This window comes from Oratosquilla oratoria, chromosome 15 (genome assembly GCF_046742065.1).
Source record: "Oratosquilla oratoria isolate Oo_2021 chromosome 15, ASM4674206v1, whole genome shotgun sequence".
In the NCBI taxonomy this organism is placed as follows: domain Eukaryota; kingdom Metazoa; phylum Arthropoda; class Malacostraca; order Stomatopoda; family Squillidae; genus Oratosquilla; species Oratosquilla oratoria.
In genome coordinates this window covers 66117521-66133714 of record NC_134791.1, presented here as the reverse complement: position 1 = coordinate 66133714, position 16194 = coordinate 66117521, and the positions used below count along the sequence as shown (strand labels likewise).

Sequence of the window (16194 nt, the reverse complement as noted above, 5' to 3'; positions counted from 1 at the left end):
AAGGTTCTACCTTTTCCTTGGTGAATTGACAGTCCCACTATAAAAGAAAATGTGTGCGATTCAAGGTTATTCCTTTTCCTTGGTTGTACATTTTCCCTTGGTGATGAAAGCAGGAAATCATTTAAAAAGGTGGAAATTACAAAAATCCACTACACACAAGGTCTGCATAGTTATACGTGTTTCAAGGGTGACCCATTCCCTTGGTATATGAGATCTCTCTAAATAGAACAATATGAAAAAAATCATCATCCCTCAGTAAATGAGGTTTTGTGCATGTAAGAATTTGAGGTTGAAACATTTCCCTTGTCAAATATAATTACTCAAATTGATATACAAATCAACAAACATAGGGATAGAACAATCCATAGGTAAATATTATGAGTCAAACATATTAATTAGGAAAAAACATTCCCTTCATTAAACAAAAATTCCATGACTTGAGTTATGCCAAGGCAAAATTTAAATTCCGCAAATTTGAAGTAACCCCTCAGCAAATGAATGTCCCACAAGTGGAAAGAAATACATTGGAGCAGAATTTTCGCGTGTTGAGTATTAAACAAGATTGATTAAAGCCCAGCCAAAAAAATAAGGACAAACAAGTTTCTCCTATAATTGAGATTTGTGCGATTATACACAAGTTTGAGTCCCTCTGTTTCATTCTGGTTTTTGAGATTTCAACAGCTATTGAGATAGACATTTCCCTCCAGCTGCTATTGAGGTAGACATTTCCCTTAAGCTTGACAAGTGCAGTTCTAAGTGTTGATATGAAAACAGATACGTGCAATACAAAAAATCTTGAACTTGTAACAAATTATATTATGTCGTAATGGCAAACATCGGTGGCAGATTTTGTACTGCAACAGCCACTATAGTCATACAATACTAGCTTGCCTCTGACCATGTGTCAGAAATAAAACTATACAAATCAATATAGTGCATATCGGGTTGTATTATTTACAAAGGATTATGAAGGTGGAGCATGCTGACAGGAGACCTTTTGGTCCATAACTAGGTCGGATGAGAAAAAATATAATAATGATAAATAAGAAAAAATAAATAAAAATTATAATAACAAATGATAATAAAATAAATGCATAGGTATTAGTTAAATAATAAACAAACAGGTAAATAGTAAATCATGAATTGACAGATATCTAATAATAAATAAAAATCAAGCAAATAATAAACAAACAGACTAATAACAAACAAATAATATAAAATAAATGGCAGTCATTACAGCATCTTGCTTAGATGTTTATCTAAACGAATCTTAAAGCTTCAAACTGAACTGTTGCACTGCCCCTGCAGGAAGTTCATTCCATTCATTAACTACACGATTGGCGAAGTTGTTTCTAGCCACTTCCAAATTTAATCTATTTCCTGATAGTTTGAGGCCATTATTTCTTGTTGGATTCTCATTCAGTGTAAAAATTGTCACTTTTGATGTTGCCAAACCCCTTTATAATCTTAAAGACCTGTATTAAGTCACCTCTGAGTCTACGCTGTTTTAGGGAAAACGGATTCATCTGTTTTAGTTGATTTTTGTATGATTTGTTTTTGATATTTGGAATCAGTTTTGTGGCTCGCTGTTGTACATTTTCCAATCTGTCAATGTCTTTAATGAGATTCGGTGACCATACAGAAACAGCATATTCCAAATGTGGATGAACTAACAATTTACATAGATTGTTAATGAGAGATGGACTTTTGAAGTCAAAAGATTGTGCAGTAAGTCCTAGAATCTTATTTGCTTTCTCAGAGATTGATACATTTAGATGATTTGAGATCATTACTGATAATTATGCCGAGATCCTTTTCACTATCCACTTTTGTTAACGAATTTGTACATATCAGATGCATAGAATAAAATGAGAATGGAAAATTCAGCTCCCATTAAAAGTGGGAACATAAAGCAGTACTTCCATGGTAATTATATAAGGTTCCAAAGTGTACTGATTTATTGGATGATAATTAGTCCTAATGCTAAGAGTACTGAATTGTTGTATCGACTAAGACTGCATTACATCTTGCACGTTGGCTTCCCACTCCTTGGATATGGATGAAATGTATTAACTTTTTGCACTTTGTTTGTTAACCTATATAGATATTGATGTAAATGTAATTGTGAAACATTGCATTGTATGTCTAAACAGCAGTCACTCATGTGGTGCTCCGACTCCTTAACCCCTTCCATACGGTGCCGCCTACGTAGGCGGCATGAGGAGCAAGTGGATACGCGAGGCTGCCATATCGGCATCTTGATTATATTTATTGTAGTTGCCCCTGCATAATGACATACTCTCTAAACTGTGTTCATCACATTTTCTATGGTTATCAAAATTCACGGGTGAAAGAGAGAACGATCGATATAAGCGGTGACTATTTTTTATGATGCAAGTATTATGACGAAACATCGTACGTCTGGCAGCTGATGCTGCCCGCGAGATTTTGGCCCATAGTGAAGTGGTTAAAAGCATTTTCCATAAATTTGGAGAGAAGGGGGGTTGCTGAATTTATGAAGCGGCCTTGCTGTGGATGTGCTGTGTCTTGCGACACTGCTTCTGACCCAGGGCAGTGGACAGGATGCAGGGATGACTCTTCATCCAGGAGGTGCCAAGATAAGAGGGAGGGAGGAGGGTAGAGGGGAATGGAATATATAGGAAACGAAATGGGTGGGAGTGGTTTCTGTGCCTTTTTCTTTTTTGGCTACCCCCCCTGTAGGGGGAAAAAGCCTTTGGTATATGTATGTATGTACTGGAGAGGTTCGATTGAACTTGCAGGATTAGTTAATGAGACTATTAGCCAAACGTTAAATGGTTATATTTATACATATACCAAAGGCTTTTTCCCCCTTACATGGGAGGTAACCAAAAAACAAAGGCATAAAAACCATTCCCTCCCATTCCATCCCTAGTACACTCCACTCCCCTCCACCCTCTACCCTCCCTCGCCGTATAGGCGACATTCAGGTATCCTGATCACATGACAACGATTCCTCCACCTTTATCTGCTTGTGTTATTATGTTTGTTCACCTGCTTAGATTTTCTAAAGCCTTCGTGAATCTTCTTGGCAGATGACACTCATTGTTGTCTGCTAGGGCATGTTAACAAGAAATCACACCTTGTTTAAACCCTTTTTCTACAACCTTTTTGTTCCATTTGTAGTTCTTATTGATGAATTTACCATATTGGCTTCAGTGTAACCCAGTATTAAGCTTAAGGTCTAGGGAGAGTACTTGGGCTCCCGTGTCTGTAAGATGTACATCAGAGGGGTTTTTAAGGAAGTCCATATGTCCTATGCTGTTCCACATGCTGCTAGAACAGAGTTTACAATTTTCTCTTCAGTGTTTCTTCTTGTATAATGTGTTCGTTGCACAGCTTTGTCATCAAGGGTATGGGTAAGGTGAAACCATGATGCTCCTGTGCAATTTGTCTATATTGTTAGATAACTCGTCACAAGCCTCTTTGATGTAAGCTTGTGCACTATTGGTGAAGGAATTTTCCTTACCTGTGAGTTGCCTGGGCGTGCTCTTCGGAAGTATCTGTTCTGCTTGACAGCCCTGCAGAAATTGCTGACTGAGAGTTTAACTGTCAATTTTCCAAAGTTTGTACATACATACATACATATACCAAGGCTTTTTCCCCCTTACAAGGGGGGTAGCCAAAAAGAAAAAGGCATAAAATCATTCCCACCCATTCCATCCCTGAATACACTCCACACCCCTCCACCCTCCCTCTTATCTTAGCACCTTACTTCTTCCACCACCATTTGACATATTGTAGAAAAGGTTAGACAATTGACTGGAAAGGGTGGTAGAGAAACGCAGGTTGGAATAGGAACACTATATTGCTATTTCGTTTATTTCTTTTTCTTTTTAATGTGGTTAACAACCCCATATACTAAACATGGTGAACAAAAACATCAAGTTTATAGTGGAGCTGGAGGATGATAGGAAACTACCTTTCTTAGACACCATAATCCATTGTGATGAGAAAGGTGTCAAGTTTTCTGTGTATAGGAAACCCACCAGCAAAGATGACTTCATACACTACCTGTCACAGCATAGTACATGAACCAAATTAGGAATTGTGATTGGATTCTTCCTGCAGGCACTGAGGATATGTAGCAAGGAATATATAGAGGATGAGATTACCTACATGTTCAATATCTTCTGTAAGCTTCTATATCCAGTGGGGTTGCTAACCAGATTAAAGAAGGCATAAGAAATACATGAAAGAGCAAAAAATGAAAGGAAATCTCTGAATTATCTGATGGTACCATGTATGAGAAAAGCAGAAGTCCTGACCAACACACTATCCAAAGCTGGCATCCAAATAGCATATTCCTCCAGAGGAAAGATAAAGGACATCGTAAGGCATAAAGAAAGACTAAGATATTAACGTGAATAGTGTAATATAAGACATGACAGAATTGAATAGACACCAAGAGAAATTGTTAATTTATTAAACAAGCAATTGATACAATTAAAGTGCTTATAAATGGTCACAGTGAATAACTAATACTTGGTTGACATCCCCTTTGCTTTTTTCAGTGCAAGGACCCTTCTAGACATGCTAGTGATTAGTTCAAGAATATCATCTTGAGGAATTTCTAGCCATGTTTCCTGTAGTAATCCTAAGAGTTCAGAGTTTGAAGATGGCGTCCTGTTCTTTTTGCAAAGTTGTTGGTCTAATATGCACCAAAGAGGTTCAATAGGGTTCATATCCGAGGACTGACTTGGCCATGGAAGTTTCCTGATCCCATTGTGGCTCAACCAATTTTGAGCACATTAGCATTCTGACACTTGTTAATCTTTCTGTACTCAATTCTTCTGACAGTAGATCTTGCTTCAGGAGGATGGGCAAAGACAAGTCATCATAAGTCTTCCATCTTCAGAATAATAAGAATAGTCTTACACAGGTACATGATAAAAAATTGACACTCTTTCATGGGAAACATGAGCTCATATTGCAGAAAAGGTTAGACAATTGAGTGAAAAAAGTGGTAAAGAAATGCAGGTTGGAGTATGAACATTATTGCTGATGTTTCGACCACAAGTCTTCTTCAGAGTGACAAAGTTTAGTAATAGTATATATACTGTCATTGTGAATCATCCCACTGGGCATCTTAGAATGGAGCACACTGATTGGTCCATTCCTCCTCCTAGGACCAGCTTGGCAGTAGCCAATGATAGATTGTCAAAGCTGTCTCTGTGGTCTGTAACCTCTCCCAGTGTGATGTATGCTGCTTCTACCAGTCTTCTCATTCTCTTCTCTAAGCCTGTTCGGAGAGGTTGTGCCTCTTTCCATTTTAGCAAATATCTGTGTGTATGACTAGAGAGTTTGATATTCTGTGATTCCGCAGGTTGTTCTTGTGTTCAACTAATCTCTTTTCCATTCCCCGTGCTCTTTCACTTTAGTATATTGCTGGACATTCACTACATGGCATACTACACACACATGACAGAATTGAATAGACACCAAGAAAATGTATTTCTGCTCTTATTTAATGCTTAATGTTATTCAAATTTACCTAATGTTATATTTACCTAGATTTATGTTTCAGATTACATACAAGATTAAAGCATGTCACAAACCAAGGGAGCAGTAGACCTATCTGAATTTCAGCGAGGTCGTATTGTGGGTCAACATGAAGCTGGACTTAGTCAATGCAAAATATCTGAAAATCTGTCAATACCCCTTTCTACTGTTAATAGGGTGATTGTACAATTCACCAGAGAGAGCAAGAAGGGCACAAAACCTCATTCAGGTCGTTCCGGGCCCTCAGAAAGAACCTTGTCTCTTGTCAAAAGAAATGTCAAAGAGGATCCACGTTGCAAGGCCTCTGACATAGCAACACAAGCTGATGTCAGTCCCAGAACAGCTGTCAGGTATCTCCACAAGCTGGGTTACTATGGCAGAGCTGCAAGAAGGAAACCACTCCTTCGTTCAGCCAATATCAAGCACAGAAAGGATTGGGATGTTGAGATGGTGGAAAGACCTGTGGCCTATTGGAACAGTCATTTTCTCTGATGAGTCACCATTCACATTATTTTCTGACAGTGGAAGAGTGTGGGTCTGGAGACTGTAGTCAAGAGTTTGACCTCAAAAGACTGCAGCCAACAGTGAAACATGGGGGTATTTCAATAATGTTGTGGGGTGCGGTTTGGAGAGCTAGTGGAGTGTCAAGGAAACATTAATTCAGGCAAATATGTTTTTATATTAAAGAAAGGACTTGTTCCAATATTCTCCAGTGGTAGAATGAGTAAAAATGTCTTCCTATTTATGGAAGATGGAGCTCCTTGTCACACTGCTCAAGCAACACAAAATTGGTTGAACCAAAATGTGATCAGGAAACTTCCATGGCCAAGTCAGTTCCTGGATATGAACCCTATTGAACCCCTCTGGGAAGAAGAGTATGATGGAAATTTTTTAAAGTAACAAAAAGATGTTTTGGAATGAAATTAAGAGAGGAAGGAGAGGCAAATCAAGTAGAAAAGAAAAGGTAAAAGCTGCAGATGGAGATGGTAACAGAAGAGGTAACAGTAAGAGGAGGATGGGCAGATTATTTTAGAGAGTTGCTAAATGTGGAGTAGGATATGGAGGGAAAAGTGGTTTCAGTGGGAGGTGCTAAGAAAATGACAGTGATGGATGAGTAAAGTGGGGGAGAAATAAGAAAAGAGGAGGTGAAAGCAGTTATTAAAATGATGAGAGCAGGGAAGGCACCTGGGTTGGATGGGTGTCATGCAGTGTGTCTAAAAAAGGGAGGTACAGTGATGGTGGACTAGCTGGTGAAGTTGTATGTTTAAAAAAGAGGGTAGAGTGCCAGAGGACTGGAGGAGTGCCTGTATGGTTCAATTTTACAAAAGAGGAGGCAAATATAAGTGTAATAGTTTCAGAGGGAACTGTTCAGTTTAGTTGGGAAAGCTTATGGGAGGGTTTTAATTGAGAGGATTAGGAGAGGAACAGAGGGAGAAATTGGTGAGGAACAGACTGGGTTTAGGAAAGGTAGGGGTTGCATGGATCAGGTTTTTGTGGTAAAGATATGTGAGAAAGATACTTTACTTTTTTTAGGGCCAAAATAGAAAATTATTGACCAGTGTATTATTGATAAACGAGACATGACCCCACACCCCCATGAGAGTAGTTCCTTTACTGTACACTACATTTAGATAGCTTTAATTAGGTTAATACATGTGGAACTTAGTTCAGAAACGGACAGTTTTTAACCGCTTCAGTATGATTCAAATTCTCGTGTGCAACATCGGCTGCCAAATGTATGATTCGTCACACTACTCATATTGTAAAATATAGTCACTGCTGTATGACTCGTTCTCTTTTACTCTGAGTAATAATAAACACAGAAAATGGGATCAGACTAGTTCACAGAATCCAGGGGTAACTCGTGTACAACTGCAGAAATATGTAATCAAGATGCCGACACCGGCATCCTTGTGTACCTATACTTGCACCTCATGACACCTATATGGGCATCATCATACCAAAGTGGTTAAACAAAATTGAACTTCATAACACTTTTTTTTTTTCTTTTTGTTTTCTTCCTTCTCTCATGTAAAATCACTTTGTGACTTTGTGACAAACAAAAACCTGTTTTTCATTCAGTCTTTTGAATTCTAAGCTCCAGATATGTTAACTCCCTGGGTCAGGAGCCATGTGGCAAGATAAAGTACCTCCACATCTGAAGCTGGTTTACCCCCATCACTTCATTACATGGAGTGTTACTTTGTAATGAATATTGGAGTTTTGGCTTTTGGGTGCTGCTCTTGGACCAGACACTGGGCAGGAGACAGGGTGCTAGATTGCCAGGATAGTCAACCTTCTTCCATTAATCATTGAATCTTCCTTTTCTTGAATCTACAAGTCTTGCCCTATTGAATAGCTGGTATTCATTAACACCATCAGCCACAACTTGGCAGAGATCTTGTGCTGTACACAATTCCCCTCACCCTCTTTTTTTTTATATTCTTTGAAAAGAAAAAGAATATTTTTCTTAGTTTAGAGTATGGATTTGTTTTTGTTTTTTGCAGTAGTGTTCAAAAGGGTATATAACTAATTTGTATTCTTTTATGTTAGCAGTAATGTAAATACTCTTACAGATGTATTCACTTTTTGTGAGTTTTTGAGGGGAGAGAATAAGCTACTGACAGAAGAATATTTTTCTTGTTGCAGAGTTGACTTCAATGTCCCCATGAAGGATGGCAAGATCACAAACAATCAGCGTATTGTGGCAGCTCTCGATTCTATCAAGTATGCCCTGAACAATGGTGCTAAAAGTGTTGTCTTGTGCTCGCACCTTGGACGTCCTGATGGTAAGCAAAATTCAGCATGAAGAAAAATTGCCAAGGATATTAGTAATACCAGTGTAATATCTTCATCATTGTCATCTCCCTCATCTACATTAAGACTACCCTATGAGTGGAATGAACAGTAGGGAAATGTGCCACATGCTTATACAGCTGAAGTTTTATGTTGTTGTTGTTGTTGTCGTTCCCTAGACTGTCTGTCCGAGCAGTCCCGTCTCCCCAAGGAAGGCCACAGCCGAAACTGGGTTTTCCCACAAATCCTTTATAGAGTGTATGTTGTGTTGTTTGCGTGCATGATTGTGTATAATGCAGTCTTCCATTATGTGTTGTATGGTATGGGGTGAAGTGTTACATCCTGGGCAGCTGTTCACAACACGGTCGTCCAGCCTCTTCTGGTAGCTGGTCCTGGAGCTGCAATGTCTACGTCGTGGGACCACCCCCCAACCCCAAGAGTTGGGGGCCAATCAGCAGCAACCACCCCTGGCCATCAGCTCTATGCAGATGGCACCGATCCCCAAGGAGGAGCTACGCCTACCTGGGGGAGTACCACAAGTTTTATGTTCATGAATTTGCTGATAACAGACCTCGAGTAAGTCTGATGGAGCAGTTGTTGCTTTGTTATAGTCATCCCGGAAATGGCCTGTGTTTCTCTGAAGACACTGGACACTGAAGACAGAAATGCCTCATGAAATCACCATTTCTGTCTTGGTCATATAGCAAAACAGTGAAAAGTGAATGGAGGCAAAGTGAAGATGCTCCTTGAAACAGACCTATTTCTCTACTCAATCTTTCACCACCTCCCACACTTCTCTCAGCTTCTCGTGGTATTCCTTTTCCTTTTCCTTTCCATTCAGATTGTTTACTCTAAGCACCTTGTTACCTTTTGCTCTTTTCCTCTTTCTCCACTTATCCACTCTATTTCCTGTCTACCAAAAAAAAAAAAAAAAAAAAAAAAAAAACGGCACTCCGCTCTCTTTCCGGAAAACATGTACCTACAGAACTCTTCCTGTCCTTCCTCTGGATACCATTACATAGTCCATTAACCCCTTCCATACGGTGCTGCATATGTAGGCGGCATGAGGAGCAAGTGGATACGCGAGGCTGCCATATCGGCGTCTTGATTATATTTATTGTAGTTGCCCCTGCATAATGACATACTCTCTAAACTGTGTTCATCACATTTTCTATGGTTATCAAAATTCACGGGTGAAAGAGAGAATGATCGATATAAGCGGTGACCATATTTTATGATGCGAGAATTATTACGACACATCGTACATCTGGCAGCTAATGCTGCCCGCGAGATTTTGGCCCGTACTGAAGAGGTTAATATCAACCACTCTTTTCTATGTGTAAATATGCTTGACTTTTATAAACACTGCTATAATCAACTCCCTTTCTAAATACATCTCCAATATCAACTCCCCACACTAATTTTTGCTTGGCCCTGCAAAATTCCCTACTCCAGCATTGAGATCCCCTGATACTAATGCACTGATATTCCACTCAAAACTTTCTAAGCACTTTTAAATACATCCAAAATGCCTTCGTTTCCTCTTCACTCGTCTCATACTATGTCCACATGCACTTACAAAAGCCCACATCTCCCACTCCAGTTTCACCTTCATCCACATAAAACTTGAAGATACTTCCAGCATTGCACTGAATGCATTATAATTCCTGTACTTTCAGAGATTTCCTTTGCAGAATGCTCTGCCCTAAACAGGGCCACAATAGCAGAAATATTACGTTTGATTTCACGTCCACTACCCATAGCTTGCAACTCCCTAAAATATTCTGCCCATCTTCCTCTTACTGCCTTCTCTTCAATTATCATCTCTCCATCTGAAGCTTTTACCTTTTCTTCTCTACTTCATTCGCCTCCTCTTCCTCTTAATTTCTTTCCAAAACATCTTTTTATTACTTTCAAAATTTTCTGTCATACTCTTGCCCCATTTCACATCTGCTCTCCTCTTTGCCTCCTTTACCTTGTGCTATACTTCTCTTTTCTTTGTACCTCTCATATGACTCCCTCGTCTTATTTTGTAACCAATCTGTGAAAGCTCGATTCTTCTCTTCTACAACCTTCTTTGTTTCCTCATCCCACCATTCACTACCCTTCCTTCTATTTTCTCCTGTCTTTCTTGTTCCACACACCATCTTTGTACACTTTGTGACTACCTCCTTGAGCCATCCCCATTTCTCCTCCACTCCTAACTCTACTCTATCCTTTACTCCCTCCCACTCCTCTCTCAGCTTCTTCTTGTACTCCTTCTCCTTTTCATTTTCATTTAAAGAGTTCACTCTAAGCACCTCCCTACCTTTTGTCCTTTTCCTCTTTCTCTGTCTATCCTCCACTCTCAACTTACCTTCCACCAAAAAATGATCTGATATTCCCCCACCCTCTCCCCTCAGCACATGTACATCCTTAACTCTTCCTATTATACTCCTATCTACCACTACATAGTCCATTAATGCTCTATCTACCACCCTTCCCTCCACCACCCTCTCCCATGTGTACTTATGCTTGACTTTCTTACAAATCACTATATTTGCTATCATCAACTCTCTAGACACATCTCCACCATTAACTCTCCACTACGATTCTTTCCTGGAACTCCACATTTCCCAACCACTCTGTCAATTGGTTAATTTCCTACCCTAGCATTAAGGTCTCCCAGTACTACTACATTGACATTTCTCCCCCTATGCACTTGTTTAACCTCTTCACTCCGGGGCACATCGCACGTCTGGCAGCATTAGCTGCCCAACGTGCGATGTTGCATCATAATAATCCCATTATAAAAAATAAAGTCAGTGCTCAATCGTTCGTTCTCTTTCACCCGTGAATTTTGATAACCATAGATAATATGATGAAGCCAGTTTAGAGAGAATGGAGGTTACGTAGGTACAACTGCAATAAATATAATCAAGATGCCGATGTTGGCATCATCACGTACCCACTTGCTCCTCATGCCGCCTACGTAGGCATCACCGTATGGAAGTGGTTAAATCAATCCAAGAAACCTCCCTTTCTTCTACATTCTTCTCACTACCAGGCCCATATGCACTTACAAAAACCCACATCTCCTTTCCCAGTTTCACCTTCATCCACATTATCCTTGAGGAAACCTCCTTCCACTCCACTACACGTTTACCTATCTCTTCACTTACTAGTATAGCCACCCCTTCTCTCCCTCGCCCTCTCTTCACTCCTGATAACCTCGCACTTACACTCCCAAACTTACTCTCCCTTCCCTCCCAACTTAGATTCACTCAAAGCCAACATATCTATCTTTCTTCTCACAAACATACTACCTATCTCTTCCCTTTTACTTTCATCTGTACCACATCCACGCACTTAAAAGACCCAAACCTTAGGGTGCTGGTTGGAAAACTCCTAGACCCTCTTATGCCTTTACTTTTTTTAGGAATGTACCCTGTGGGGCTACAGGGAGAAGGATGCCTGGTCCCAATCCCCGTCCCTTTTTTCTCGCCTCTTACGATCCAAGTGGAAATACTTGGTGGCAGTATTCTTTTGCCCCCACCACAGGGAGTGAATATGAGGGGGTGTCCTAGGATGAGATGGATGGATGGGGTGAAAGGGGCATAACAAAAGAGAAGAAAATCTGTGTAGGAAGGACGGGAGAGGAAAGAAGATAGGGGTGAATGGAGAGGGGTTGTGTATAGATGATGCTGTGTATAGATGATGCTGTGATGGATGAAGGGGAGTGGGTGGGGGGTGAGGAAGTACGTATGAGAAAAAATTTGACGCAGCCCGAAGGGATTTCTCCCCGTCTTCTCCTTTTCTGCATGGGGAGGCGGAGAGGGGGGGTCACCAAATTTATGAAGCAACCTTGCTGTGGATGTGCTTTGTCTTGCAACACTGCTTCTGACCCAGGGCAGTGGACAGGATGCAGGGATGACCCGTCATCCACGAGGTGCCAAGATAGGAGGGAGGGTGGAGGGGAGTGGAATATATAGGAAATGGAATGGGTGGGAGTGGTTTCTATGCATTTTTCTTTTTTGGCTACCCCCCGTGTAGGGGGAAAAAGCCTTTGGTATATGTACGTGTGTGCATATATATATATATATATATATATATATATATATATGTATTTATCTAGTTGTATTTTGCGGGAAGGGGAGCTATGCTCGTGATGTCCCGCCATTGTATCTCGCAGTGTCTAGTTTGTTCTTAAACTCATGAATGGTTTTTGTGCATACTATTTCATTATCCAGTTTGTTCCAAGTGTCTATAAAACTCTATGTGGAAAACTGTTTTTCTTCAGTTCTCTTCTATAGCTATGTTTTTTTATTTTCTTTTCATGTCCTCTTGTGTTTCTTTTGTCCCAGTTAAGTAAGTTCTCTCTATCAAGTATCTCTGTGCCTTTCATGATACTGTAGATGGTCAATAGGTCACCTCTCTCTCTTCTTTGCTCCAGTGTCGGTAACTCCAGTTTAGCCAATCTCTCCTCGTATGATAGGTTTGCAAGTGCAGGTGCCATTTTTGTAGCTGCTATTTGGATTCTTTCTATTTTCTTTATATTCTTTTTGGTACTGGGGGACCACAATGTCGCTGCATACTCTAATCTAGGCCTTATCAATGTAACCAATATTTTTTTTATCATGTCTTCGTCCAAGTATGTAAATGCCACTTTTATTGATCTTAGCAAGTTGTAAGTCTCCCTGACAATTTTGTTAATCTGTATATCATAGGACAAGTCGTTCGTGATAATTACACCCAAATCTTTTTTGGATCCTACTTTCTTTACTTCCTTGGTTCCAATTGTATATTTTCCTGATATTCTGTTTTTGCTTTTTCCAAACTCCATTATGCTACACTTCTTAGTATTAAAGTCCACTTCCCATTTCTGACTCCAGTTCCATACCCTATTTAGGTCTTCTTGCAGTGCTTCACAGTCCTCATCAGTTTCTACTTTCCTTAACAGTTTGGCATCATCAGCAAAGAAGCTCATGTAGCAGTTCACGTCCTCGTCCATGTCATTCATATAGATAGCAAACATTATTGGTGCCAGTACAGATCCTTGCGGTACTCCACTGATCACCTCTTTCCAATCTGAATATTTTTCTCTGAGCACTACTCTCATCTTTCTACCAGTCAGAAAGTCCTCCATCCATTTTAGTAGGTTTCCTTGTATTCCTCCTATGTGTTCCAGTTTTTTTTAGTAATTTTCTGTGTGGTACTTTGTCAAAGGCTTTTTGCAAGTCTAGGAATGCACAATCAGCCCATCCATTTCTTTCTTGCACTATGTCTATTAGTCTTGAGTAAAAGCATATTAAGTTTGTGGTGCATGATCTTCCTTGTCTGAACCCGAATTGTCTTGGGTTTAATATGTTGTTGTCTTCCAGATGTTTTACCCATCTATTCTTGATTATTTTCTCACAAATTTTGGCTATAGTGCTTGTTAGTGATACTGGCCTATAGTTGGTGGGTTCTTCCTTGTTTCCTCCTTTATATATTGGTACAATGTTAGCATTTTTCCAGTCCTTGGGTATCTTTCCTTCTTTGAGTGAGCTATTTATTAGGATGTGTATTTTGTCTGTTAGTTCTTCTTTGCACTCCTTTAGAATCCAATTTGCAATACCATCCGGGCCATGTGATTTTCTGACGTCCAGTCTTGATAGATGTTCTGATATTTCTTTTAGTGATGTTGTAAACTCACTCATGTGGGGAGATTGCTTGTTATTATCTATGTCCCAATTTTGTATTTTCTCTCTGGTGAAGACAGATTTAAAGTGATTGTTCATGACTTCGGCCATCTCTAAATCTTCTGTGTATTCTATATTTCCTTGGCATAGTTTCACCATTTCCTGTTTGGTTTTAAGTTTACCATTCACATACCGATAGAATAGTTTGGGTTGATCTTTGCATTTGTCTATAATGTCCTTCTCATGGTTCCTTTTTTCCTCTCTTCTCACATTAACATACTCGTTTCTACAGTTTATATAAATTTGCCATTTGCTTTGTTTTTTTGTCTTTTCTACACTTTTTCCAAGCTTTGTCCCTTCTGTCTTTTGCCTCACTGCATCTTTTGTTGAACCAACATTTAATGTACTCACTCTCTCGCTTTTGTCTTGGTACATGCCTGTTTACCCCTTCATTGTAATTATCCATCAATATATTCCATTTCTCTTCCACTGTTGTCTCTTCCCTATAAAATTTTTCCCAGTTTGCATTCTGGAAGAATGTCTTTTAGTTTTGCAAAGTCTGTTTTGTTGTACATCAATCTTCCTTTCCTATGCTTTTCGTTCCTCTCCATGTCTATTTCTTCCTTTAGTACAGTTTCGATGAGTACATGGTCACTCTTTCCAATTGGTGTCTCATACTGGACTTTATCCACTATTTCAGGTTCTGTTGTAAATATTAGATCTAGTTTTGATGGCTCTTCATTGTTTCTGTACCTTGTGTTTTCACGGACCCACTGGGTCATTGTGTACTCCATGGTCATGTCTAGCAGTACATTGCCCCACAGTCATCTCCTCCTTGCACTGTCATGCTGTCCCAACAAATTTCTTTGCAATTGAAGTCCCGCATAATTACCAGATTACCCTTACCCATTAGTATCTCATTTAGTGATTTTCTTGTATCTTCTAGCATTTTTGTATGTTCGTTTTCTTTCCAAGCATTCGTTTTTGGAGGCACATAGGTCACCACAAACTTTCTGCTTTTCATATTCTTGCCTTCGACTTTTATCATGATCAGTTCAACATTACCTTTGCCCTCTGCAATTTTTGTCACCTTTAGGTCTTTCTTGGCCAAGAACATGATTCCCCCTCCCTGTTTCTTGTCCCTGTTTTTTATCCAGTAATTGTATAGACCTTGTCCAATAACGATGGATGGTATTTCACCTCTTAGTTTAGTCTCTACAATTCCCATTATGTCTGGTTTTGCTTCTAACAGATAATCATTGAGTTCGTTCAGTCCTGAAATTAGTCCGTCAATGTTGGTATAGGCCACTTTTAATTTTTTTCCTTCTCCCTGGTTTCTTCTGTCCTTGGTTTTTTCATTTTGATGTGTGTGTGTGTATGTGTCCTTGGTTTTTTCGTTTTGATGTGTGTGTGTGTGTATGTGTACAACACTGAATGGGTCCCAGTGATTAGAGATACATTTTAACAACCACAATGCACTTTAATTCTAAGCCATCAAAGGCCAGCATGCTTGAAATTGAAATGTGGTACTGCCCAGGACTTGAACCGGGCATCCTCATGACAAGTGCAACAGTGACTTTCCAACTAGGCCATCAAGAGAGATATAAGCTAAGGGCATTATTTCTTATACATTTGTATGCTCGAGTTACATACACATACTGTATATGAAATTTTGCGCTCAACCCATCTCCACTATGATAGTACAATTGGAAGTATACGAATGCGGGAAAGTATTTGTACAACACTGAATGGGTCCCAGTGATTAGAGATACATTTTAACAACCACAATGCACTTTAATTCTAAGCCATCAAAGGTCAGCATGCTTGAAATTGAAATGTGGTACTGCCCACAGGACTCGAACCGGGCATCCTCATGACTGACAAGTGCGACAGTGACTTTCCAACTAGGCCATCAAGAGAGATATAAGCTAAGCGCATTATTTCTTATACATTTGTGTGCTCGAGTTACACAAATATGAAATTTTTTCGCTCAACCCATCTCCACTATGATAGTACAATTGGAAGTATACGAATGCGGGAAAGTATTTGTACAACACTGAATGGGTCCCAGTGATTAGAGATACATTTTAACAACCACAATGCACTTTAATTCTAAGCCATCAAAGGCCAGCATGCTTGAAATTGAAATGTGGTACTGCCCAGGACTTGAACCGGGCATCCTCATGACAAGTGCAAC

The 16194-nt window shown here is 39.6% G+C and overlaps 1 protein-coding gene across 1 annotated transcript in view; it reads left to right on the top strand.

Moving 5' to 3' along the window:
- The window catches only part of Pgk (phosphoglycerate kinase), a 150288-nt gene that overhangs the window by 18128 nt on the left and 115966 nt on the right, over positions 1-16194 (top strand). The window contains exon 2 of the mRNA XM_076198973.1: positions 8191-8330. Coding sequence (XP_076055088.1) covers positions 8191-8330 — 140 coding nt within the window. The remainder of the gene's footprint in view (positions 1-8190; positions 8331-16194) is intronic.